The sequence below is a fragment of the Penaeus monodon genome, chromosome 29 (assembly GCF_015228065.2).
Source record: "Penaeus monodon isolate SGIC_2016 chromosome 29, NSTDA_Pmon_1, whole genome shotgun sequence".
Lineage (NCBI taxonomy): Eukaryota > Metazoa > Arthropoda > Malacostraca > Decapoda > Penaeidae > Penaeus > Penaeus monodon.
In genome coordinates, this window is record NC_051414.1 from 30,254,045 (window position 1) to 30,255,210 (window position 1,166).

Here is a 1,166-nt window from a genome sequence, read left to right on the forward strand (position 1 = left end):
ATCTATAGTATCTCTCTGGCATTTCAAATATTCCGTTTATCAGATATGTTAATTATGATTTTTTTTTCTAAGATTCGAAAAAGGATTCTACAGATGACAAAAAATCAGAGAAAGATGTTCAACCTTCACATGTTCACCCGCCGCCAAATGTTCACCCGTATATGAACGTTCATCCATATGCATATGGACAGAATCCTTATATCCATTATCCGTACGGTGTTCATTATCCTGTGTCAGGTGTTCAGCAACCTTCAGCTAATTTCTACTCGGATGTTCAACACCCTATGGACATGCAAGACCAGTCAACGAACTTCCAAGCAAATTCACCAGATGTTCAGCACTCTCTTGATGTTCAGTCACCTTCGTCGAGTGTCTATCACCCTATAGATGTTCACCAATATGCTGAACAACCCGGCAACATTCAGCAAGCGCAAGATGTTGAACTTGAGATGAGTATTCACAGTTTTCCGTCATCTGCTTACCGATCTCCGTCAACTGTTCAGTCGCCTCTTTCATTTGCTGAACAACGTGCGAGTGTTCATTTGCAGACGCCAGATGTCCAACAAACTGTTCCTATTGTTCACCAGTCTCCATCAACTGTTCAAGACCCTGTAAATTGGTCTTCCCCAAATATTCAGTCACCTGTTCATCGACCTATAAATGTTCAATCGGCTCTTTCAAAGCGACGTTCAAACTCAGACCCCAGACGCCAGCAAACCGCCCCCGTTTTTCTCACTCTCCATGATTTTTCAGAAACCCTTTAAGTGTTAAATCGCCTTTTTCAGTTGCTAAACTACCTGCTTTGTTCAACTGCAGACCCAGATATCCAACAAACTTTTACTGATTTTCACCAGTCCATCTCGTTTTAAAAACCGGGAAAAAGAAAAACCGGTCTCCCCAAATCTTCATTCCCCTTTCAACCAAAACAAAACATTTTACCCCAGACCCCCTAATAGTGTTTAAAAAATGTTCAGCACTATGGTTGATCAACACTTCCCACCCAAATTTCAATATGTGTGAAAATTCACCCGCCCTCACGAAATAAACACCCCCTCTATCAAATTTTCCCCAAAACGTAAAAAAAAATGTTCATCGACATGTTCAGCATCCTTGTAATGACCCCCTCAAAAATGGTGAACAAAGATCATGCAACCAGATGTTCAACA

The 1,166-nt window shown here is 41.1% G+C and overlaps 1 protein-coding gene across 1 annotated transcript in view; it reads left to right on the forward strand.

Moving 5' to 3' along the window:
• The window catches only part of LOC119591837, a 2,606-nt gene extending 1,842 nt beyond the window's left edge, over positions 1-764 (forward strand). Inside the window, exon 3 of the mRNA XM_037940582.1 lies at positions 73-764. Within this exon, the coding sequence (XP_037796510.1) occupies positions 73-764 (692 nt within the window). The remainder of the gene's footprint in view (positions 1-72) is intronic.
• The last annotated feature ends 402 nt before the right edge of the window (positions 765-1,166 follow it).